Here is a 24374-nt window from a genome sequence, read left to right as displayed (position 1 = left end):
AAGAACTAATCTTTTCCTCTAGAGGCTTTGAGTGTGGAAGAGAAAGGTGTAAAAATACGATTATTAAGACTCTGTGTTGGATGTACTGGTAACATGAGAAAGAATGTAATTCTGGAGGAGAGGATTAAAGAAATGTTTACTTTGAGGCAGTTAACAGCTGTCTTGCTTTGTAGATGATAGGTAGTACTTGTCATACTCTGTAGTTTGTGCCATTAATTATCCTTTACTCAACCTTTTCCAGTGATTTAATAGTCACAGTTTAATGATGGGTATTACTTAACTAAGACACATAGGCACATTAAGTGACCTGAATATTTTATTTTACTTCCTTTAAAGTATAAGTTGCTGCTGCACCTAAAGCTAGTATTTTGTGCATTATATGTATTTACTACTTTCAGGGTATGAACAGTTTAAGCCAGAGATTACCAGTTTGACTTCAAAAGATACTTGTCAAGGTAGAGAAGGATGATTTAAAATCTGTATATCCAAGGTAATAAAAGCTCTGGGGGAAATCAGGACAAATAAAAAATAGAATCCTGACACATACTACTGAGAAGAGCAAGAACATATGGGTAGAAAGATAATATTGGTATCTTTGGATATGCACTACATTTTAAAAAAATATCTTCTAAGTAAGTATCTTACAGCAAAGATATACTTGATAATTTGAAAATTGTAAAAGTTACATAAAACAGATGCCATAAGTAGTCAAAAAAGAATTTTTTTAAAGTTTAAATCTATATAACAAACAAAAGATTACCTGTGGTATACAGAGAACTCCTAAAAGTTGACAAGAAAAGGATAGACCTACCTATCAAAATGGCAAAATTTAGGAAGAGCTAAAATAACTTTGCTTGTTTGAAAAAGAATACTTTGAGGGGCTGGCACTCGTGGCACAGTAGGTTAATACTTTGCCTGTGGTGCTGGCATCCCATATGGATGCCAGTTCTAGTCCCGGCTATTCCTCTTCCAATCCAGCTCTCTGCTGTAGCCTGGGGAAGCAGTAGAAGATGGCCCAAGTGCTTGGGCCCTTGCACCCGCGTGGGAGACCAGGAAGAAGCTCCTGGGTCCTGGCTTTGGATTGGCACAGCTCCTGCCCTTGCAGCCAACTAGGGAGTGAACCAACGGGAGGAGGACCTTTGTCTCTGTCTCGTCCTCTCACTGACTGTAACTCTACCCCTCAAATAAATAAATAAAATCTTTTTTTAAAAGTAACAGTTATCACCAAATAGCAACTAATTACAATAGAAAAAGAAAAAAACTTTAAAAAAAGATAAACAATACTTTGATATACTACTGTTGGAAATTAGAATTTTATAGACGGTTTTGAAAGATAGTCTGACATTATCAATGAAAAATACACATTCCCTTCATGAAACCCCTTCTCACTATAATTATGTGGTATTTATAGCCCATTAAATAAAAGCATCAGTAGGTAAGGAAACACTGGTAGTAATATTTATTGTTTACAGTAGAGAAAAAATAAACAATGATTATGTAAGAATACTTCAAAAAATTGATGGAAAATGGAAATAAAGGATAAATGTTGGGGCATAGCAGTTAAGATGCCTCTTGGGCATGCTGCATCCCATATTGGAGCACCTGGGTTCAAATCTTGGCTCTGCGCTTAATTCCACCTTTTCTGTTAATGTACACTTTGGTAAGCCAATAATAGTTTGGTCCCTGCCACCCATGAGGGAGACTTGGCTTTGGCCTGGCCCAGCCCCAGCTATCTTGGACATTTGAGGAGTTGAACTAGCAGATGAGAGATCACTGTCTGGCTCTCTGCCTTTCAAGTAAACAAATTTTTAAAAGTTTGCAAGAAATAATTCTTATAAAGATTTATATTCTTATTTGAAAGAGTGGCAGGGCGAGGATTTGCATCTTACGAGTTCATTCCCCCAGTGGCCTCAATGGCCAGGACTGGCCCATGCTGCAGCCAGGAGTCAGGAACTCCATCCTAGTCTCCCACATGGGCGGCAGAGGTCCAAGTACTTGGCCGTCTTCCACAGCCTTCCCAGACACATTAGCAGGAAGCTGGATCAGAAGTAAAGCGTTGGGGCTGGCTTGTGGTTGATTGGGTAAAGCCGCCGCCTCCAGTGCCTGCATCAAGTCCCAGCTGCTGCACTTCCAATCCAGCTCTGCTATGGCCTTCTGCTTAGTAGAAGATGGCCCGAGTCCTTGGACTCCTGCACCTGCATGGGAGACCTGAAAGAAGCTCCTGGCTCCTGGCTTCAGATGGGCGCAGCTCTGGTTGTTGGGGCCATCTCGGGGGTGAACCAGCAGATGGAAGACCTCTTTCTCTGCCTCTGCCTCTGCCTCTCTGTAACTCTGCCTTTTAAAATACATAAATAAACCTTTAAAAAAAAAAAGTAAAGCAGTGGCTTAACCCACTGCTCTACAGTGCTTATTCTGGCTGCAAAAAAATTGTTTAAATCCAAGCACATGTTTTTCATGAACGTTTTGAAGATAAGTTGTATGCATGGATTTCCATTTTTTTGAACCAAAATAAACTTATCTTTTAATTCCGTTTCCTATGAACTTTTAAAGTACCCTAATACTGTGTTTAGTGGAATAATAGTGAAACTGTATCTCATAGAATGTAGCTATTACATTGTGTATTAATAGATAAGGCTGCTTTCTTTAATGCTGCCATTTCATATGGGTATGGGTGCTGATTTGTGTCCCAGCTGCTCCACTTTTAATCCGGCTCCCTAATAATGGCCTAGAGAAAGCAGAAGGTGGCTGAAGAGTAGCAACCGGGACAGAATCCAGTGCCCTGACCGGGACTAGAAACCGGGGTGCCGGCACCTGCAGGTGGAGGATTAGCCTAGTGAGCCGCGGTGCCAGCTCTCCATTTACTTTTTTCTAACACTGTCTTTGTGAACTCCAAATAAGTGAGATCCTGAAATACTTAACATGTTGCTTTCTTTTATTACTTAACTCAGTTGCCTCTTCCCTCTTTTTTTTTTTTCCAGATGATCAGTAGAATTGAATATGTGCATACGAAGAATTTTATACACAGAGACATTAAGCCAGATAACTTCCTAATGGGTATTGGTCGTCACTGTAATAAGGTTAGTCAAATGATCTTTGCATGAAAAGAACAAAGAGTAAGATATCCACAGGAATTGCTTTGATAAATTTCCAGCCTTTAAAAAGCCATAGAAATTGAACTTGCTGTTGATAATTGCTTTATAAGATTGTGCTAGAAGGTTAATCAGCTAACTGTATTAACTTAGTAACTTAAAATAAATTTTCTCCAACTTACCCAACCAAAGTTCTTATCTATATGGGAATGTAAAATTCCAAGGTCTTTGTAATGAACTGTAATTGTCTGTTATTTAACTGAAGAACAATTGTATCTATTTTTGATTCACTTGAATAGTGAAAGACCCCATGTACTTTTCTTCCTGAATGCTTAAAATCAGATTTTAACCTTTTGCTCTGAAGTGTGGGTTTTTGTAATACATGTGCTTGTGCCAGTGTGGGAACCACTGACCCATCTGTCACCATGACGTTAACATTTGCTGATTGAGCATGATTGATACTGAGAATTCTTCAGTCCTTGAATTTGTGTATTTAAAAGGATAACTTTTGGGCTTGTTTGAAAAGTAGTTGACAGTTTCTTATTTGGGTGTCAAGTTGGGTGAATTCTCCATCCTTCCTCCCCCTTTTTAAAGAAAAAAATAGACAAGTGAAATGAACATTCATACAACAAAACTCGTGTTCTCTGGGGTTTCTGAGAATGGTTCAATTTATGGGGTGATGGGTTTTAGCTAGTGACGCATGATTGAAGTTAGAAAATAATTGTGCTGAAATTTTTTCTTCAATGATTAGTTTTATGAGTGAATTGCTTTCTTTATTGATTGAATGTTGAGCTCGGGCAGACAGGCAGCATTGGCAGTGCACTTAAGCATGTTATAATCTGATGATCTGATAGAAATTCTCAACTTCAGGACAACCTGGGGGCTTTTTTGTTTTTTTTTTGGTTTTTTGTTTTTTTGTTTTTTTTTGGTTTTTTCCTTTTGTTTTTGGAAGGAAGATTCCCATTTGTTTCATGGAACTTTCTAGGGAATGTTTGGTGCTTTAGGTCTAGATGTAAATGTTTACCTGTGTTTGCCTGTATGAATGCCAACTTGGAGACAATACCATTAGAATCTGTTATTTGTAAATGTGTGAGTTATTAATGTTGATCAAGTTTTAGGAAAATAAATTTTTTCATTGAGCTTTAAATAATGAAATATGTTTAATCTACATATGATTTGTCATTCCCAAATACATTTTTGAGATTTTGAAGTATCCAGGTTCTTGATTGTCATGGTCAAAACCTGGTAATTTAATTGAAAAAATTACTGATCTTACTTTTGGGTGGGGGACAATTTTGTCAGTTTGACTCTAATCTTTGGCCATTTCTCAATCATTTGCTTATCCCAAAAGACCCTATATTACCATATGATCCCTGTTCTGCATGTTTACCATGCAGTACATGATTTTTGCTTTAAATTTAGATGATGGCCTAGATAATAAACACCTCAGGTTTTTTTGTTGTTGTTTTTTGTCCCCCCCCCCCCCCCCAAGGATAGCTTGTTAATCATGTAGTTGTGTTTAATAGGAAGTCCTAGTTACCCAGTGGTGAAAAACTTTTTAGGATCTATATCCTCCTTACAGGTAATAAGAAGAATTTTGGGATTTTTGTGGAGCCGTTTTGCCCGTTAGAGTTTCAGAGAGTCCCTGAGGTGGAAATGAAGTGTCTTATTTACGATTCAGATACTCAGTGTTGCTGTTGAATATTTTAGCGTTTTGTTTATGTACTTGGCTTTTAGTGTTTTCTGTATTGTAGCTGGAAAAATGTCAGTTAGATAAGACTGGATTTTTTTTTTTTTTGTCAGCTTGTTCCAGGAGTTTTATTCATTGCGGGGAGGAAGATTTTGGGGGCTTTTGAGGTCAATTTTTAATAAATTTCTTAATTTGGAAAATTGTTCTGAATTTGATACTTAGGAGTAGCCACTCCAATCTTAGTGAATTTGTTCATCTCTTCCAGTAATCAGCCCTGCATGCTTATGAAAATAAATTTTAAGGTGACTAAATGCCTTCTACCTCTTCCTTACTGAAGATTTTTTTCCCCTATACAATCTTTTTTTTGGGGGAAGGGCAGATTGTGGTAACCAAAGATTACAGCTCTAAATTCCCCATTTTTGTTTATAAAAGAGCCAAATGTCACCATTGCTATCCCTGTTTCAGGCAGTGACACAATATAGTGGCATTAAAATACCTGAGTATTCTCCAGAATTGAAATGTTCTTAAGCATGTGATTCCTATTTGGAAAACTGAGAAGCTACAGTGCTTGGTGGAAGAAGGATGGCATTTGGCTACCCTGTTCTTTCTCTAATGCCTCGGTGTTGCCTGTCTGCGCCGGCCATTGTTGCAATGTAAGCAATACTGTTTGATGCACTGCCACCCTCTATTGTCTGTTTAGTGTTTAGAATCTCCAGTGGGGAAGAGGAAAAGAAGCATGACTGTTAGTACTTCTCAGGACCCATCTTTCTCAGGATTAAACCAGGTCTGAAACTGTCTCCTATTCCAACCTCAATCCCAAATTCATGTGCTTTTTCTTTTTTATTGTTTTATTTTGATTATTTTTGTTTTGTTTTTATTTCTGGAGAATGTAGATCTTGCTCGAGCACCTCTTACGTTGGCATTATTCAGACATACTTGGCAAACATAACATTACTAAGATGTTTCTTTGTGGCTTTTGCTTAAAACTTGTAAATTTAGAGAAAATCTAAATGAAAATAGGATATTATGTTTAGATCTCTAACATCCATATGAGGATATGCTATGTTGGTCTAGTATTGAAATGCTTTATCTAATAGTAACTTTGAGATAGCTTGTTTAGTTTTTAAAAATGTATTTGGAGTTACAGAACTTAATACACGGAAATTCAGTTGCATCAGTGCTGTAAAATGAACATATTGTGCCTCACCTCTCTTCCCCTTCCCTAATGAACTTCAGGTAAGTGTAGATCAGATTTCAGATCTAGTGTTTCTAGAATTGATTTATCTCAGTCTGAATTGTTAGCTTCCTCCAAATGCATATGCTCTGAAACTAGAAAACAGTGCATTCTTAGCAATATAACAGCATAATAATATAAGCACTTACCAAGCTAAATGGTAATTACCATTTGTAATTTGAAAGATGGATGAGTGCATAATATGAGTTAGCTTTTGGCTAGCTAGGTACACATTACAAGAAAAAAATTTTTAATGGGGTCCTTTACATTTTTCTTTACCTATTCATTCACACATCATTTAATGATGGATTGAAATGTTAAATTGTTTCTTTCTGTATATACAGATTAGTAAGGTTTTAAGGGATCCTGCAAATTTTGGTCAAGAGAAAGGCAATGTAACCCCTGGTTAGGAGGAAAATTGTTCCTAGTAGTACAATCTAACATTAGCAATAGTGTTTCTGAAGAAAATTTACCTCTGCTGAATAAATCATCCCTAGTTTATTAAACATGAACTATTTCCATATGCCTTTGAAGAGCAGGCAGGCTATATATATTCTTTCAAACATGCACAGATTTTACTTACAAGTTAGTTAAAAAATCCACAGAAAAGTAGCTTGACCCACCAAAGATTTCACCTTTGTCTGCATATGGAAGCTTATAAAATTGTTTTTCTTTTGCTTATGTGATACTGTCTTTTTCTCATTTGATTCTGCCTTTTACAAATCTATGGCTGTTTGTATCCTTGGTATCATTACATATTGGCATTTGTTTGTTGTTGAAAGCATACAGAAAACTAAAGAAGCTTTACCAAGAGATTTTTACTATTTTACTATTTTTACTATTTGAATTGTTTGCTGAAAACAGAATACCTTTCTTCAGCAATGGTATTTATATAAGGAGAAGAGAAAATTTAAAGTTGATTAATTTGCAGTTTTTTGTTTTTATATTAAAGATTGAGATATAAGAAGGTAGTCTTGACATATTTTTAATTTTTTTAAAATAATGTTTCCTCCCTTAGTTTTGGAAGGAAATGATTCTCTATTGAATGCTGAGTTTCTGTAAAGCTGTCTTTGGCTGTGAGAAAGTGTCTGGTATTTGAGTTGCAGATGGAGCTAATGAAGGTAGAGTTAGACATAAATGAAACTATCAGAATTGTGTCAGAACTGTTCCTTTTTTCTATTTTGATGTGCTAGAGGAAGCAATCTCAGAAAATACCCCTAGAGGAAATTTTACCAATTACTCTCCATTTTAAAAAAAATCCCAGAAAGGCTGAATGTCTTTTTGTGTTTATTTTTCCCATATTTTCTTTTTCACTATGAATCTGCTGCACTTATAATTTTTGTTTTGCTTAACCAGAAATGTATTTTGCTCATTTTAATATTTCATGTACTGAACTGGTTTTCATATAGAAAAATTTACAATGTGAACCTTTAATGTTTTGTGTAAGACTGACTTTCCCTTACTCCTATGATAACTGGATTGTTTAGGAAAGAAATTTAATCTTATTACTTACAGAGTCTTCATCTTTCAATTACATTTTACTAATAATTTAATCTTCAGTGTTTTGTGGTAGACCAAATGAAAATAACTATCTAATTGTTGACATGTAACAGAAGCTCAAATGCTGATATCCTTACTATCCAGAGTATAACTGAGAATAGGTTACACCCTGATGGAAATAGATATTATTCGTCCTCCTAAAAGAGACAATTGGTCAGATCTTTTCAACCTAAATCAGTAACTCACTGTATTTATTTTTAACACAGGCCCTAATGGGTTAGTGAAATTACACATTGTGGCAGAAGGGACCCAATAGCCTAATGAAAAGAAATATAAAAGTTAGGCATAACCAGAAAAGAATAATAGAACTATGTAGCATAAGGCACCTAGACCTGCCTGGCACAATAATCTTGGCACATACAACTTTGTTGCAGTGTTAGTACAAGTGATTTTTGGTCAAGATTTTAAAAGATTATTATTTTGCTTTATGAATTAAGTAAATGTTGATGTATTTTGGATTTTTTCCATTAAAAATAGGGATTTTTTTTCTTTTAAAATTTAATTTTGGAGAATAAACTTGAATTACTTAGGAAAATCAGCTACATTATAAATGAGTGCCTTATTCCCTGGGTACCATTTAAACAAAATAACACTAAACATTCTTTTGTTTTAGAATACTAGTTTTCTTTTTAGTTAGCTCTTTTAAACTGCTAATGGTAAACTGCCTTGCTTTGAATGCTGAGTGTTTTTTTTTTTTGTTTTCGTTTTTAGATTTTTTAGATCAACTTGTTACATTTTCCAGAAGTTTAGCCTGATCACATGTGTAATGTCAGTGTGAAGTAACAGAATATAATGCATGTGTCTTTAGGAAAGGCTTTTTTTTTTCTTTCTTTCTTTTTTGGGGTGGGGGTGGGGGTAAGACAAAGGCTTGGTTTTATTGGCAGTATCACTTTCAGGGTTGTCTTATTTTAGATAATGAGCATTCTGCTGGCATGCTGAAGAGTGGCTTTTGTAGGAGGAAAGACTTCCAGAAAACTTAATGTCTAGATTTTGAAACTCCATGGTTATTTAGCAGTAGTAACAGGATGTCAGGTTTCATAATGACCAAAAGACACAATTGACAGCTCATGTATGGATTTCTCCACTTATTTGATAAAGCCAGGCTCCTGAGAATATAAGGAACTGGGCCTGTGAAATTGTGCAGATGAAAAAGAAACTAGAAGGCTTTAATGATATTTTTTAAACTGGATTTATTGATGAGCTCTAGTAAAAGCTTATTGGGGTATTGTCTGTTCATTACCTGTTCCACTTAGGATTCTTTGTTCTAATGTGGTAGAATACATAGAATAGATACCATTTAATAAATAAGGAACAGTTTTATTTGGACAAGGCTGGAAACCTAATGTCCTTTTATTTCTCTTTTAAAGTTATTCCTTATTGATTTTGGTTTGGCCAAAAAGTACAGAGACAACAGAACAAGGCAACACATACCATATAGAGAAGATAAAAACCTCACTGGCACTGCCCGATATGCTAGCATCAATGCACATCTTGGTATTGAACAGAGGTGAGTTTTAAAATTTATGATAGGCTTATCCAATCCATAACAAGCCATTAGTCGATTTCTGAAATATTTTGATTAGGTTTTTTGTTGTTGTTGAAGCATGTCTCTTGGTTGAGGATTTGAAAGATGCTTATTTAATTGTTTTACTTGCTGCTTTAAGGGTACACAGAAGCCAGTTAACATGAAGTTTATTGTTTTCTTTATCTCTTGAGGAGAAAATATTACATGATAGAAAATTAGAATCATATTTTAATAATGAAAGTTCAGTTTTACGCAGGAATATAGAAGGTCTTCAAAAAATGAGTATTATGAAAAAAAGTACAAGTACAAAGAACACTTGTAAAAGTGTTCTGCTACTTGATTTTCAGTTTTCATTGACCTCATTTAAAGAATTGTTTAAATTAATTTTGTTCTTTATTAAATTGTATGAGCATACTTCAAAACATTTATGGAAAAATAGAATTAAAAGATTGTTTTAGGGGCTGGTATTGTGGCATAGTGGGCCAAGCCTTTGTGTGCAGTGCTGGTATTCTATATGGGCTCCAGTTCCTGTCGCAGCAGCTCATTTTCCAATCTACCTCTTTGCTGTGGCCTGAGAAAGCAGTAGAAGATGGCCCAAATACTTGGGCCCCTGCACCCAAGTGGGAAACCCAGAGAAGTTTTTGTTTTGTTTTGTTTTTTTTTTCATGAACTTTTTGAGGACTTCTTATGCATGACGGTTTTTTTTTTTTAATGTTTTTGTACCAGAATAAACTTATCTTTTACAGCAGTAGTTCCAGTTCATAAAATAATGTTCTGTTTTTCTAGCCGCCGAGATGACATGGAGTCATTAGGATATGTTTTGATGTATTTTAATAGAACCAGCCTGCCGTGGCAAGGACTAAAGGTAAATCAGACTCAAATTACCAGTTATGTTTTCTAAGAGAAATAAATATTGGGGAAGATGCCCGTTAAGGTCTCTATCATATCTAAGATCAAACAAACTGTAATTTATTTCGATCTTTCATTTGGGAAAATAGAAAAAAATAACCTGTCCAGTGAGCACTTAATTAATGGAAGTTGACTGTCTCTATTGAGACAGTAAGTCAGTACAAATTGATAATCACTAGTGTTAGATAGTTGAAAGTTGACATAGGTGAAGAAAGGGACTCATTTAATTTGTTGCCATTGCATTTAAAATGTGTAGTCGGACCTATTTGTCTAATGATCATAGAAATATTTTGCAGTTATTCTAACATTTTGATTTTAAAGGAAAAAGACAACCTATTTGCTGAACAACTAAATTAATCAGTGCACTCAGTGCTTACATGAGTAACTTTATCCAATATGAATATTTTGATATTGGAAAAATAATTTTGACTTAAACAATTAACTTTAGCTCTAGTTAATTATTAATGTCACTAAATGATAGGCATGTTTTTGTTTGTGTGTGACCCCATTTATACCTTGGCCCTGGTGTTGAATGTGGGTTAAAATGCTTTTCAAATTTGCTGGCGCTGCGGCTCAATAGGCTAATCCTCTGCCTTGCGGCGCCGGCACACCGGGTTCTAGTCCCGGTCAGGGCGCCGGATTCTATCCAGGTTGCCCCTCTTCCAAGCCAGCTCTCTGCTATAGCCCAGGAGTGCAGCGGAGGAAGCTTTTCAAATTTGAACCCCGCCCATTTTTACTTAAATCCTTCATCTTTATGTCACTATTAGCTCACTCTTTCTTAATGCTAAGTTGGGTTTTTGTGGAAAAAACTCACTTCAAGAGTAAACTGATGGCTTATGAAAAATTTTTAGATGCATCGTAGTTTAAGGTTTCTTTTGAATCAATCTCCAAGTATACATTTATATATCTAGTGTGTTCTGCTACTAAGGTTTTTCTCACTAATACCTGTTATGTATGTGTGTTTTGATTCTAAGGCTGCAACAAAGAAACAAAAATACGAGAAGATTAGCGAAAAGAAGATGTCCACTCCTGTTGAAGTTTTATGTAAGGTAAGTATTAAATAAATGTAAATTATCCAAGTACAAAAATTATATTTTACTTATCAGCCATATAACTTAAACATTCTACTTGGCAGCTATTTGCCATTTTAAATTTACAATTTGATTATTCAAAATAGTTTTATTGTGGCATTGGCTTGAATATAAAATAACAGTGGCACCCCCCACACACATGCATGCATTGGGAGGCAAAGAGAAGAGTGACAGAGACCTCCCATTCCTCGGTTCAATTCCCAAATACCCCAACTGTTGGGACTGGGTTAGAATGTGCTGGGCAGAAACTGGGAGGCCAGAAATCAGTCCAGGTCTCCCCCCTGAGTAGCATACCAGTGTTTATTTTCTGGTTTGCTTGTACTTTCTGATTTGGTGAAAAAAAAAAAAAAGAAAAAGGGAGGGAGGGAGGAAGATTGATTAACAGGGCAAGTAAACTTTTCTAATAGAACCTCATGAATCTGTGAGAAAAATGAAGAAATATTTTTCTTATCCCTAAACTAATGCCTGGAAAGAATGGATATCAGCAGTTATTATATTCAAGGAATACAGCAACAGGCAGAAAAATTGGAGCAATGCAAAAAAGCTATTGTCCAACAATAGAGAAATTATAGAAGACAGTTTGAGTTGAGCTCATAAGTGAAATCTCAAACTTCAAAGAAAGGCAGGTTTAAAATGGAGAGGCTTTTGTGTCATGATAAATCATGATTTTCATAGAAAGAAGGTCATATGGTCTTGAGACAAGAATTGCATACCTAAAATTAATTAGAAAATAATATATAGTCTAGGTAAGTGGCTGAGTGATAGAATGGAGAGAATAATGGGAGTAAAAATGGACTTTGTGGAGTGGGAAAATGGGGTGTCTTGTGTCCCCATCTGAGAATTAACTTTCCCCTTTTCTACATGTCTGCAATAGAGGAGATGGTTAGCAGATTGTGATACTTTCTGAATGTCTTTGTCTTACTTTAAATTACAAAATACAGCTTAGATTCATGAATAATTATGTACACGTAATCTACCCAAATACATTTTTGTTAATATTTTTTGAAGATTGATTTATTATTTGTTTGAAAGGCAGTGTGACAGGGAGAGACAGATCCTCATCTGCTGGTTCACTTCCCAAATAAAACAGTTGGGGATGGGCTGGCAGAAGCCTGAGCAGGGATTCCAACTTTTGTGGGTCTCCCCAAACCCTTGGGCCACTTTCCACTGCCTTTTCCAGGTACATTAGGGAGCTAGATCAGAAGTGGAGCAGCTAGGGCTGCTAACTAGGTACTAACTAGGTAGCCTGTTATGTGGTCTGTCAGAAGTTAATGAAGAGATCAAAAATAACATAAGGATACTTGGAATATATTAGTGGAAAACTGCATAATATATATACAATGTAATAACAGTTGCATAAACAGCAAAGAAAGGCAATATATTTATAAGAAGCAGCATTGAATTATATATCATAAATGGTATGGGTTTGTTTTTAAGTTTTATTTATTTATTTGAAAGAGTTAGAGAGACAGAGAAAGAGAGGTCTTCCATCCTCTGGTTCACTTCCCAATTGGCTGCAATGGCCAGAGCTGCACTAATCCGGAGCCAGGAGCTTCTTCTGGGTCTCCCACGCAGGTGCGGGGGTCCAAGGACTTGGGCCATCTTCTGTTGCTTTCCGAGGCCATAACATAGCAGAAGCTGGATTGGAAATGGAACAGCCGAGACTTGAACCTGCACCCATTTGGGATGCTGGCATTGCAGGCGGCAGCTTTACCCATTATACCACAGTGCCGGCCCCTGTGTTTAGTAGTGGTTGTTTTGTAAGGCTACAATCCTGGTGATCCTACTTTTTTTGTTTAAACAGAATGTACTAATATTTATAAAAAGAAGGAATATTATTAGGTAGAAGAAAGTGTTCGTTTCTTGTCCTGTTCCAAACACATGTCCTTTTTGATACTTGTTTGTTATTACCATCAAGTTATTAAATGTTGATAATATATAGTAAATTAATAGGTGGGATATCTGACTTAATAAAGAATATAAGTGCTGAAGGAAAAGAGTATTTATTTCCCCTACCAGTGTAAGATGATATTGCACAGTATGGAATGAGGAGGATGAGATTTTGTTTGAATTTATGAAGAAACCAACTCAAAATTATTCTAATTCATAGCTTCCTACAAATTAGTAAAAAATACTCATACATTTTTAACTATATTTCAATACATTTATTTTCCTATCTTAAAATTTTTGTGTTATTTGGGCCTATAGGGGTTTCCTGCGGAGTTTGCCATGTACTTAAACTATTGTCGTGGGCTGCGCTTTGAGGAAGCCCCGGATTACATGTATCTGAGGCAGCTATTCCGCATCCTTTTCAGGTAGGTTTTCTTTCTTATTCCTTTAAAAATATTTATTTTATTTGAAAGGCAGAGTGACACATGCATTCACTTGCGTGCGTGCACACACACATACACACACACACAATCTTCCATCTGATTCACTGTCCCATTGGCCACAAGAGAATGTTCTGGACCAGGCCGAAGCCAGGAGCCAGTTATTCCATCCAGGTCTCCCATGTGGGTGTCAGGGGCCCAGATACTTGGACTGGAAGGAAGCAAAGCAGCCAGGACTGGAGGTAGCACTCTGGTAGGGGATGCTGTTATCACCCACTTCACCATAATACCTGCCCCTGAGGTAGGTTTTTATGGTGCTTTTGAGACTGAAATGCCAGTGAGGAAATTATTTAAATCCATTAAACTTATTTCTTTTATAATGAGCTAAAGTAAAGAAGGACCAAAAATCAATCTGTAGTACAAATGTACTTGAGATTATATGAGTTTGGGGTTGATAAACAGTCTAATTTTTCCTAAAAAATTGGAACTCATATTAGATGTGGCAGTCAGTGTACCAAAGAACTAACTATCCAACTTTGGCACAGAGCAGAACTCTGTTAAGTACCAAATTTTTAAAAAGTATTTAAAATACTTGTTATGGTAAATCTGTCATAGTATGGAGACAGCCCCAAGCTAGATTTCCTTTGACATATGTGGCTCAAGCTCTTAGTGGAAGTGTAAGAATTAAGGTTAACCTCTTAGCCCCCAGAAAAGTCTTTCCAAACTTGTAGTTCCATACCTACTCTTACTTTTTTTTTTTTTTTTTAAGATTTATTTATTTATTTGAAAGTCAGAGAAGGAGAGGTAGATACACAGAGAACGAGAGGTAGAGAGAAAGAGAGGTCTTCCATCTGCTGTTTCATCCCGCAGTTGGCCGCAACAACTTGAGCTTCGCCGATCTGAAGCCAGGAGCCAGGAGCTTCTGGGTCTCCGATGTGCAGGGGCCCAAGGACTTGGGCCATCTTCCACTGCTTTCCCAGGCCATAGCAGAGAGATGTATCAGAAGTGGAGCAGCTGGGACTTGAACTGGTGCCCATATGGGATGCTGGCACTGCAGGCAGCAGCTTTACCATATATATTATCTGATACAGTAGACCAGAGTGTTGAAATCATTTCCTCATAATCATGATATGTAAAAAGTAGAATTACTTCACTGAACAGTTAGAAATGTATATGGGGAGAAATCTTTTAGGAGCTGCCAAACTAAAGAGGAGATAGTCCTATTGTAAAATGCCTTTGACAGTCTTGGAAAGCCACTAAAATATCAACTACACTTTGTTACTGAAGGCTTAACTTGCTTAATTTTATGTCTTTCAGGACCCTGAACCACCAATATGACTACACATTTGATTGGACAATGTTAAAGCAGAAAGCAGCACAGCAGGCAGCATCTTCCAGTGGGCAGGGTCAGCAGGCCCAAACCCCCACAGGCAAGCAAACTGACAAAACCAAGAGTAACATGAAAGGTTAGTAGCCAAGAACCAAGTGACGTTACAGGGAAAAAAATTGAATACAAATTTGGGTAATTCATTTATTTCTAACAGTGTTAGATCAAGGAGGTGGTTTTAAAACATAAGAATTTGGCTGTATGTTTAAAAAAAAAAAAAAAAAGACGTCCTTGGAAAATTTGACTACTAACTTTAAACCCAAATGTCCTTGTTCATATATATATGTATATGTATTTGTATATACATATATGTGTGTATATTATATCATTTCTCTTGGGATTTTGGGTCATTTTTAACAACTGCATCTTTTTTACTCATTCATTAACCCTTTTCCAAAGTAAACATTTGGTGTTGGGAATGTGGTATAATCAATCAATCCAAAATCCTAGACCTAACACTTGTTGATTTTTAATGAATCTGGTTAGCCATGGTATTTTGACTTTCTTTTAGACTAACGGTATTAAGAATTTTTTTTTTGCATGTTAATGCGTTAGCACTTAAAATGGAAAATTGTGAACTTGATCTAATTTGAAGAGCGTGGCATTGCCCCCAAAGTGTCTGTCAGTTGCAGAACATCTTATTTCTCTTTCTTTAAATGCTTAAATGACTACAAAGCTTGATACATCTTTCCTAGTCATAGAAATTAGTCTCTTACCTACTGTTTAATTATATAAATCCTTACTTTCAAAATGATTCCTTTGTATTTGGCCTTATTTTTTAAGATGTTACACATATCAGGCTTTAGAGGCTCAGTGTGCATGAAGTATGCAGTTAGACCTTGTCAATTGAAGATAATTGGGGCAAATGCCATTGAACTACTGGTCTATTTACTTGGTGTCTCTGGCACTGGTGGTGCTTCTGAGGAGTAGAACTGTTGGGCATGGCTCCATTTTTTTTATTGCTATTGCCATATAGTTTGTCTCCCTTTTTTATGGCTTGTTTTATTTTCCTCCTTCTGAGGCTTACTCCTAATACCTGCCTACTTGAAGTGGTGGGCAGGTAAGATTCAGCTTTTAGTTTCTAATTTAATTACTGAATGGTTGCTCTAGTCTAAGCTTGGCTTTCATAAATTAATCTTTGATCTATTCTATGTTTTCTAATGTTGTATTTAAATGATTTGTAATTTAAAAATATATTCCAATCCAGCAGTACTTGATGTGTAATCAACTGATATGCTCCTCATCCCAGCATCTTATCATTAGGAATGAAATTGATAGACTTCCCTTTTGTATTTTGAATTTGGGAAGGTTTAATGTAATTGGTATTCTTAGATGATGAAATTTAAGCTCAGGATAGAAAACTAATTATCTGCCTCTGCATCTCAGTAGGGACTTAATTGCCTCTTTTGAGTGTTTTAATTACTGTGTAACTAATTCTGCCAAAAAGTTCATTAAAGGTAGGTAGCTAGGGTCACTGAAATGGTCCTACCAACTAGAAGCTCTAAACCAAGAACTTGTTTAGATGCTTACAGTACATTTGCTTTTTCTCACAGTGAAACCCATTTTTGCCTAAAGCTAGCTGGGATAATGGGATCATCACAAGTTGTAGTTTCTAGAACTAAAATTAGATTGAAATCTCATCTGACCTAGAACATTTGACTTGAGGCATTCATCAGCCTTCAAAAAGAATTACCTTATTTTGAGCTAGTTTCATTGTTAGTAAACTGTGTGTCTCTTACTGAATAAACAAGAATAATTTTTGCCTTATCCAGGTCCTAAAGATGAGAAGTTGGATCCACTGAGTTAGTGTGTTTCCTTGAAAAAAAAAAAGGTTGCAATTAAACTTAAGTTAAATCCTTATTTTGTATTGTAGCTACTTTTTATAAAAGTAAGTTTAAATTCTAACAATTTCATAGCCTTTTTAGATGTAGTCATATAAATTATTATATATACATGGAATTGTAATTCTGAAAAATTGGACTTTTTTATATGCTTTCAAAAATACATAGCTCAGGAGCCAGTGCTGTAGCATAGTGGGTTAAGTCCCCACCTGCAGTGACGGCATCCCATATGGGTGCCAGTTCTAGTCCCGCCTGCTCTTCTGATCCAGCTCTGCTGTGGCCTGAGAAGGAATAGAAATTGGCCCAAGTGCTTGGGCCCCTGCACCTGTGTGGGAGGCCTGGAAGAAGCTTCTGGCTCCTGGCTTCAGATCAACCCAGCTCCAGCCATTGAGGCCATTTAGGGAGTGAACCAGGGGATGGAAGACCTTTCTTTCTGTCTCTCCCCCTTTCTCTGTAACTCTGCCTCACAAATAAAATTTTTTTTAAAAAAAAGATACAATTCAGGGTGATACTTTAAGTAGGGTGTTGCTTTCTTCCAAAATACGCCACTCCACAGAAGACAAACAACAGAGTTCCGTTTGCTTTTTTATATATGATATTATTTGTTTTTCACAGCTGTACTTTCAGAGGCTTACCTATCAGTGAAATGAGTTTCATAATTGCAACTTCTATTATAGGAATATATGTTCCTGGGAAAATACACCTAATAATAGCATTCACTGATAGGTTCTGTATGGCTATTTTTGAAAGATATACATCTGATATTTCTACCAGGGGGAATTAATCCAGCAATTCCCTAGAAATGTGCAAGGGATCTTTTAAAAAGTCTCTTATGTAAGGAACAAAAGATTCACACCTGACAACACACTTCCAGATCCCTTTCATTCCCTTTTCATTAGCTGTATGTGACTGTTGAAAAAGTACTTTTCAAGATGCTTAAAAAACAATAAAGGAAAAGGAAATATTTTTAGGACATTTAAAATTCAGTCAAGTTCACCATTTCTTTAGTTGAGAATGGAGGTGGTAGATTGTTTCAGGAAATCATGAAGCCAAATGTAGAGCTTCATAGAATTCTATTCTCTTCCATTGTCTTAACTCTTCTGCTTACTACCTCCAGGCATAGATACTAAGCATAATCATAATAATAGAGATAAATGTCAAAATTGATGGCATTCAAAGGAGATCAGGAATATTTTTCCATCATGTTAACCTACCGTGTCCATGATCTTCCTTAAATTACCTTCCAGTATTTACTGGACTTCACCTACCATTTATGTGTAGCTTAACTTTTTCTGGCTTCACCAGTTGCTGCTAGGAATGTGTTTGGTCACTCAGCAACATAACCCAAATCACAAGGGAAGAACTTGAAAATACCTGGAGAGACTGATTTTCTCTGAATATACTCAATCCAGAGAAGTACCAGGAAAAACTGCATCTGCTTGCTGAAATCTTGAATTTTTGTCAGCTTTTTTCACTGTGGACAGTAAAACTGGAGGGCAAAGAACTAAATAACGGAGCAAGAGCTGAAGCTGAAAGTCCAAGAGTTCATTTGTGGTGATCTAAAGTCCGGTCTCCAAGGTTTGCTGGAACTGTCAAAGTTTCCAACTGTCACGTTGTATGGACTATGCTACAACTATCAGAAGACCCGGAAGAGTACAGTGTTGGTGTGACTCAGTGGTGTGTAATACAAGCCATCTTCCAGTTGGGGAAAGAAAGAATCAGTTGTAACAGGTATTAAAACTCTTACAGAACAAGTTCTATAATGGGAAAGATGAGAGTTCAGATTATCAGTCTGCCTTTTAGTGCAGATTAGATGTGATGTGTATCTGCTACATTCAAATTGACATCTCATTTGTGATGATAAATATGTTTCCTTTGTCTTTCCCAATTTGATAGTTTTCTGTAGGGATGAGAGCTTTGCAGTGACTTTGGTGTTTCTTTAATTTTTACAGAGTGCCACTCAGTTTCAGAATTTTCTTAAGTTTCATTTTGTATGACCAAAGAACCACATGAGCATGTTACAGGAGAAGTTAGTTAATATAAATGACACTTAATGATGAATATTTTATTCAAAATAACTTTTAAAATTATGTATTGCTTATATTATGGAAGAATCCTAAATTTCAAAAGCCCACCACAGACTTTACATGCATGTCTTTTTGAACTAGCTGCTGATTCTATTGTTTTAAAAAATGAAGGGCATTTGGAGTTAGTTCACAAATAAGATATATATATTTTAGGTTTCAAATTGAAGGATATATACGTAGAAGCTTCCTATTTAGCTGTATAACCAAACATCCCCTGCCCTCCCACATTTGAACAATTTGAAAAGAAATTTAAATGTAACTATTATTCCTAAGTCATCACAGTAATCCTAGTAACAGTAGCCTAACTGGTGTCCCCCTCACACCTTTTTTTAATAGGAACAAAGGGATTCATCTCTCATTTTACCTAATATTGTCAAAATAGTTCTTTGGACTTTTGGAAGCAAGGAGCTGCCACCCAGTCTGCAAAGGAAGATCCAAGGACTCGAGCACACTGGAGAGGAGAATGCTGAATGCCTAAGTGCTGGAAGAGCAAATGTATCGAATATCTGCTGGGTGTTCCTGCTGAGGTTTCTTGTAAACAAACTGCACTAATGGCATAGGACAATCCCGTGGAGAAACAGTGCTCCCTCTGTGAAGAGTATCCTACCATTGACCCATCTGAAGAGTAAAATCTGGATTTGACTGCTCTGTCCTACCAGGAATACTCTTAGGCTAGCCTTTAACCAATCCCTAAACAATTGTAGTCACTAATTGGCCCAGCAGTTCCTCAAATATCAAAGCTGAGCAGTCCTATTAAAGATCCAAGTTTTCTGATATTTTGGCTGACAGTATAACTTGCCCTTGCTTTTTAGTTTCCTAATGACCATGATTTTCCATTTGAAAGATGCTGAAATGAAAATAAATTATTAATAAGATGTGATTACATAAACTCTGATAAACTTAATTAAATCCTGATGGGATACCTGTCATTTCTGTTTAGCCCATCTGTAGTTTCTTAACCTGTATAGTTTCTTATTCTGGAAAACTAGAATTAGATTACAGAATATTGTCTGATGTAAGTTTAAGTGAGGTTTACCTTGCTAATCCTACTTAATAATATATTTAAATAGTTTCATCATCTTTTATTTTTAGCATTTACATCTTTACAAACTTAGTACTCAGGCAACACAGATCTGTTAGACACCTGTTCTGTTGTGGAAAAGTAAAGAAGTAAAGCACTCATATCTGTCCTTGGGGCTTAGCGTAATACATTTGTTAAATAGATGCTTCCCATGAAGTCCATAGGGGGTGGTCCAGCAAATGTTGAGATGTAGAATGAAAGGATTGGCTAAAACATGTTTTGTGCTAAAGAAGGGAAGAAATAGTTCAAAGTGGGCTAGAATTCACCGTAATTAGGTTGTCTATAAAGCTCTGGAAGTGGGCATAGGGTCACTAATGCCTCAAAGAAAAAGAAACTGAAGGAGAGAGAAGATAGTGGCATTTTCAGATTTTTGCTGATAGGCATGTCTCCTCTTTGCAGCATGCACATCTGTATTGAATACAAATGTTCTTGTGTTCAAACCTGCATTTATATAGAAGCCTTAGGGGAAGAGAGGAGGAATGTGTACAGAGTGGGAAGACTTGAAGTAAATAAAACCAAAAAAGTATCCCATTTTTACACTTTCAACTTAGTGATAAAAGATCTTTAATACAACTAATGGAAGTCAAGAAATATTAAAGGCCTTTCTGGGATTTCTTTTTTCTTTCTTTTCTTTCTTTCTTTCTTTTTTTTTTTTTTTTTTTTTTTTGACAGGCAGAGTGGACAGTGAGAGAGAGAGAGACAGGTCTTCCTTTGCCGTTGGTTCACCCTCCAATGGCCGCTGCGGCCGGCGCACAGCGCTGATCCGATGGCAGGAGCCAGGTACTTCTCCTGGTCTCCCATGGGGTGCAGGGCCCTAGGACTTGGGCCATCCTCCACGGCACTCCCTGGCCACAGCAGAGAGCTGGCCTGGAAGAGGGGCAACCGGGACAGAATCCGGCACCCCGACCGGGACTAGAACCCGGTGTGCCGGCGCTGCAAGGCGGAGGATTAGCCTAGTGAGCCGCGGCGCCGGCCTTTTCTGGGATTTCTGCACAGAAATCATATACTTTTCAGATCTGGGTTCGGTGGAATAATTCTGATAGGTATGCCTTGAACGCATTATTATTGAAGCTTGCCATTCCTAATTAGTGTCAGAAATAATGTGCACAAAGTTTGTGCTTCTAATAGGATCATAAGATCAAAACTATATTATCTAGTTGTTGCAGCAATTTATTTTTCATTCAATAAACATTTGAATGCATAATATGTTCTAGGTACTAAAACATGGCAGTGAGCAGAATGTACTTCCTGGAATTACCGTGACTTAGTTTGAGAACTGTGAGCTGAGAAGCTGTAATTCACTGTATGCCACTCCTTTCTAGAAAAGTCTTCATGATAGATTCAAATTTCTCTTTTTAAAAAGTTTAGCTAGTGGTTTTCAAAGAGATTAAAAGTACTCTGAGCCACTATAAAGTGATTTTTGTCCTAGTTTCACCCAGCTTCCCTATTTTGTGTATAGCTTTAAAATTTTTTTGCTTTGAAATATTAATGTTATTTTTCTGTTCTCATTTTTGACAGGTTTCTAAGCATGAATTGTGGAACAGATGAAGCAGAGCAGATGATCGGAGCAGCATTTGTTTCTCCCCAAATCTAGAAATTTTAGTTCATATGTACACTAGCCAGTGGTTGTGGACAACCATTTACTTGGTGTAAAGAACTTAATTTCATTATAAACTGGCTCTGGGCAGCACTGGTGATGCTGTATCCTGAGTTGTAGCCGCTGTAATTGTGAATATTAACTGAGGTAGTGAAACATGGTGTCCGGTTTTCTATTGCATTTTTTCAAGTGGAAAAGTTAACTAAATGGTTGACACACAAAAATTGGTGGAGAAATTGTGCATATGCCAATTTTTTGTTAAGATCCTTTACTTTGAACTATACTGCTTTGAAATCTCATTTCAGAAGAATGGCATGAACAGTCTTCAGCCGCAGTTGTGATGATTGTAAATTCTCACAATTGTGCATTCTTAGGGTTTTTTCCACCCCTGGGGTTTGCAAGTTGTTCACTTAAAACATTCTTAAAATGGTTGGCTTCTTGTTTGCAAGCCAGCTGATATGGTAGCAACCAAAGATTCCAGTGTTTGAGCGTACGAAAGACTCTGCCTGCTTACCTGTGCTAGAAATAACAGCATCTAAAGTGAAGACTTAAGAAAAACTTAGTGACTACTAGATAATCCTTAGGACTCTGCATTAACTCTATAATGTTCTTGGTATTAAAAAAAAAAGCATATTTGTCACAGAAATTTAGTTAACATCTTACAACTGAACATGTATGTATGTTGCTTAGATAAATGTAATCACTGTAAACATCTATACAATCTGGGATTTTGTTTTTATTTTGAAATGGGAGCTTTTTTTTTTGTTTACAAGTTCATTAAAAACTAAAAACTGTTTCTGTAAGGAAATGAGATTTTTTTTAAACAACAAAATGCCTTGCTGACTCACTATGAAATAAAAATCTCCCCAGTTTTTTGATAGACTACTTCAAGCCATTTGTTACATGATATTCCTTGAAAAGTTAATTTAGATTTAATGTATGACTTCCTCAGATTTTTTTTTTTTTTTAATTTTTAAAATGTCTGGTTTTTTTCCTCCCCTGAAGGGAAAAGGCATTCTTTCCTTTTTTTTCTTTTTTAATGACTTGCAGGCACAATACCTGGTACTGCAACTGCCAGAACCTGGTACTGTAACTCCTGCTGCAGCTGACTAACAGCTGGACTGATTTTGAATAAGAATGAAAGCATTAAAGGGTTTGACTACAAGATGTTTTTTCTTTAAAATACTTGTGAAGTGGCTCTAAGCAGTTGACTCTTACCCTTGGAGAGCTTCACACTGTGTGAGGTCCAAGTGAGTGCTGACCCTCCTCGCCAGCCTGAGCCCCCCACCCGCTTCTCTCTGTTATCATCTGTGTGCGCTTCCCTCAGTCTTACTTGCGCGCTCTTTTCTCTGAATCAAGAGAAAGGAAAATGTATTGATGATAATTCTTTGAACAGTGTAATTTATTCATTTATAGCACATCAGGATAAATTAAAAGAACTTTTGTCTGAAAATGCTGCCGGGAGCCTATTCTGTAAATGTAGGTATTTTGTAAAATCTGGAAACTGTAAATTGACATGTGTTTGGTCAGATTGTGTCAGGCTTAAATTTTTTTTATTTTATTTTTTCATTCAAAACTGTTTTAGCAATAATTAATTCCATGGTTACCACATTCTGCCGTTAAGGGAAATGTTAGTACGGACCTTAATGCTGAAGAAATCTTAATAAGTCTGAATTTTGGGGGTAGGCAGCTTCTTTGTTTCTTTTCTAACCATCCTTGTCAGTTAAGGTGTTTGTTTCTTGACTAATAAACCCTTTGATACTTTTAGCCAGAAATCAGTCTCATAAAGCTATTTTTGAGTATAGTTTGTGTAAAATAAATTTGTTTAGCTTTGGTAACTTTTCCAAGCTGAACTCCCTCTAGCAAGATATTTTTCAGTGCTTTCATTTACTATGCACTTAGACTATGCACTTTTTCTGAGATATTTTTGTAACACTTTTTTGTATTTTTGCCATTTGAAAAGGTTGTGGTGTAGTTGGTCTGTAATTAAGTTGCAGATTTAAAACTGCTGTTAGCTTTGTAAATCAAAATATAGGTATCTCTTTGTCCTGGTATATTGTCATTCCATCTGCAGCTGGAGCTGGAATCCCATTGATCTTCTAGCTACCATTCATTTTCTTCACAGTTCACAAAAGAAGAATGTGAAATTCAGTGAATGCTGTTACTAATCCTGTCGGGAAATGAATCTCATTTCACCAAAATTAAGTTATGTTTTTCCACTAAAATGATGATACAAGTTGAAGACACATCATTCTGAAATTGGAAGACCTCACCACTTAAGGCTCCACAGTGGCTTACTCAGCTGAACTCTAGGTTACTACTTTACTTTGTTCACCCAATGGGGGGTGCAGTTTTTTTAAATGTTGGGAGATGGCCATTCTAACTACTGTTGAATGTCTCTGTTTTGGGAAGGTATAACAAGAAAATAAAAAAGAATATATATGAAGGGAGAGACTGGTTATCTCCTCCCATATGGTTGTGCTTATGCTCGTATAGCCTATAAATGGATATTTGGAGGTTTGCTTTTCCTATTTTTAAGAGATTTTCATATTTCTGATAGTCCTTGCATTGCCAGTAATTGTAAATGCTAAATGTTTCAAGCAGATAATACTATAATAATAGAAAGCTTAGATCTGTTATACTAAAAACATGAAACACAAGGACTTTAGAACCCAAGCCAATGAGCTCATGTTCCCTCAAATTTGCTGAAATACCAAGAACAGTTTGTTGTAAGTCATTACTAGAATGAGCCAAGGATAATCTGAGATGGACTGGCCTACTCACCAGAACTGTGTGGTTTTCTAATGTGGGTGGCAGGTGCCCATGCAATTGAGCCAGCACCTGTAGTCTCCCAGGGTACACGTTAGCAGGAAGCTTGGGTCAGAGGCTGAGCTGGGACTCAAACCCAGGCATTCCTATATAAGATGTGGGTGTGCCAAGTGGCATTTTAACT

At 36.4% G+C, this 24374-nt stretch overlaps 1 protein-coding gene across 13 annotated transcripts in view; it reads left to right on the top strand.

Moving 5' to 3' along the window:
- Positions 1–23867, top strand: part of CSNK1A1 (casein kinase 1 alpha 1) — a 48954-nt gene extending 25087 nt beyond the window's left edge. The window contains exons 4-12 of one of the 13 annotated variants that reach the window (XR_516342.4): positions 2979–3077; positions 5480–5563; positions 8941–9080; positions 9885–9963; positions 10982–11056; positions 13307–13413; positions 14746–14894; positions 18122–18387; positions 19080–23867. Coding sequence is in view for 8 of the 13 variants with exons in the window: in XM_051843282.2 (XP_051699242.1) it covers positions 2979–3077; positions 5480–5563; positions 8941–9080; positions 9885–9963; positions 10982–11056; positions 13307–13413; positions 14746–14894; positions 16588–16622 (768 nt within the window). In the remaining 5 variants the exon portion in view is untranslated. 13 annotated transcript variants of the gene reach the window in all.
- The last annotated feature ends 507 nt before the right edge of the window (positions 23868–24374 follow it).

Source organism: Oryctolagus cuniculus, chromosome 6 (genome assembly GCF_964237555.1).
Source record: "Oryctolagus cuniculus chromosome 6, mOryCun1.1, whole genome shotgun sequence".
NCBI lineage: Eukaryota > Metazoa > Chordata > Mammalia > Lagomorpha > Leporidae > Oryctolagus > Oryctolagus cuniculus.
Note: the sequence above shows the minus strand (reverse complement) of the source record. Positions and strands in the feature narration are given on the sequence as shown.